At 34.0% G+C, this 1,049-nt stretch overlaps 1 protein-coding gene across 1 annotated transcript in view; it reads right to left on the bottom strand.

Annotated features, from left to right (window-relative positions):
* LOC107475055 (serine carboxypeptidase-like 11) overlaps positions 1–1,049 on the bottom strand; it is a gene marked incomplete in the record, with an annotated part of 10,121 nt that overhangs the window by 8,684 nt on the left and 388 nt on the right. Inside the window, 1 exon segment of the mRNA XM_021135586.2 lies at positions 172–320. Within this exon segment, the coding sequence (XP_020991245.1) occupies positions 172–320 (149 nt within the window).

Below are 1,049 nucleotides of genomic sequence, written 5' to 3'. Positions count from 1 at the left end.
CAATAGATATTTTTATGTATTTTTTAATTAAAAAATAAATTAAAAACCAAGGAAGGTAAGTTTCTAGGGTGGTAGACGTAATATAAATGGACAATGTTTTTTCTGCTAGTGTAGAAAATTGATACTTAGTTAATTACTACCAAAGTTGGCAATTTAAATTTTTAACATTACCTATTTGGAAGACAAAGCCTGAAATTGAAGAACAGCCAGGTCCACCAGTTAACCAAAGCAAAAGAGGGTCATTTTTAGGATCATTTTCTGACTTAACAAAATAGTAGAAAACTTGCATGTCATCTTCTGAATCTCCCAATCCCACATACCTGTCAAAACAAATTAAATTACATAGTTTTAATATTGGATTTAATATCCCACATACACTATTAAATATTTATAGATTTGTCCCAATTTATTTTTCTCTATTTACTAATGTGCAACAATATTTCTGAAAATGAATCTTAAACCCTAATCCAATTGAATCGTTTAATAAGGAAAAAGGGCATCAGGACCACCAACCGCTATCGTCAGTGGCAACAAAGGTAAAGTTCTAAGTGTTCTCTTGTTTCGCTGTCCTTTTTATTCAGACAGTAGTAGCGCTCAATTACTCTCTCCCTCTCTAGCGATCCATAACCCGGTGGCTGATGCTCAAGCGTCCCACTTGTACACTGGTTAGGCTCTCCTTGCTGACAGTTCAACCATCACCGACAATTCCTTCATCCTTGCCATGGTGTGTTCTTCTTGGGGCTAATGGAAAGCATGTGAACTGTTTGGCTTGCTTTGTGTTTAGCCTCTCCTCATTGCAATGCAAGCTCAAGGACTACGATTGTTTTGGGTTTAAATACAACAAAATGAACATGGTGCTCGGAGTGAAAGATCCATCAAATAAAAATATAAAATAAGAATGACTATTTCTAAATCTCTTTCTCTGTATTTTATTTTGGAATAAAATAAAAATTTTAGATCTCGTATTCTGACTAAAGACTAGCTAAGAACAATTTCTGTGTCTTATACTCCTCTACAACATCAAAATCAGCTTCAAAAGAAAAATTTTC

This window comes from Arachis duranensis, chromosome 2, assembly GCF_000817695.3.
Source record: "Arachis duranensis cultivar V14167 chromosome 2, aradu.V14167.gnm2.J7QH, whole genome shotgun sequence".
Lineage (NCBI taxonomy): Eukaryota > Viridiplantae > Streptophyta > Magnoliopsida > Fabales > Fabaceae > Arachis > Arachis duranensis.
This window is presented reverse-complemented; position numbering and strand designations above follow the sequence as displayed.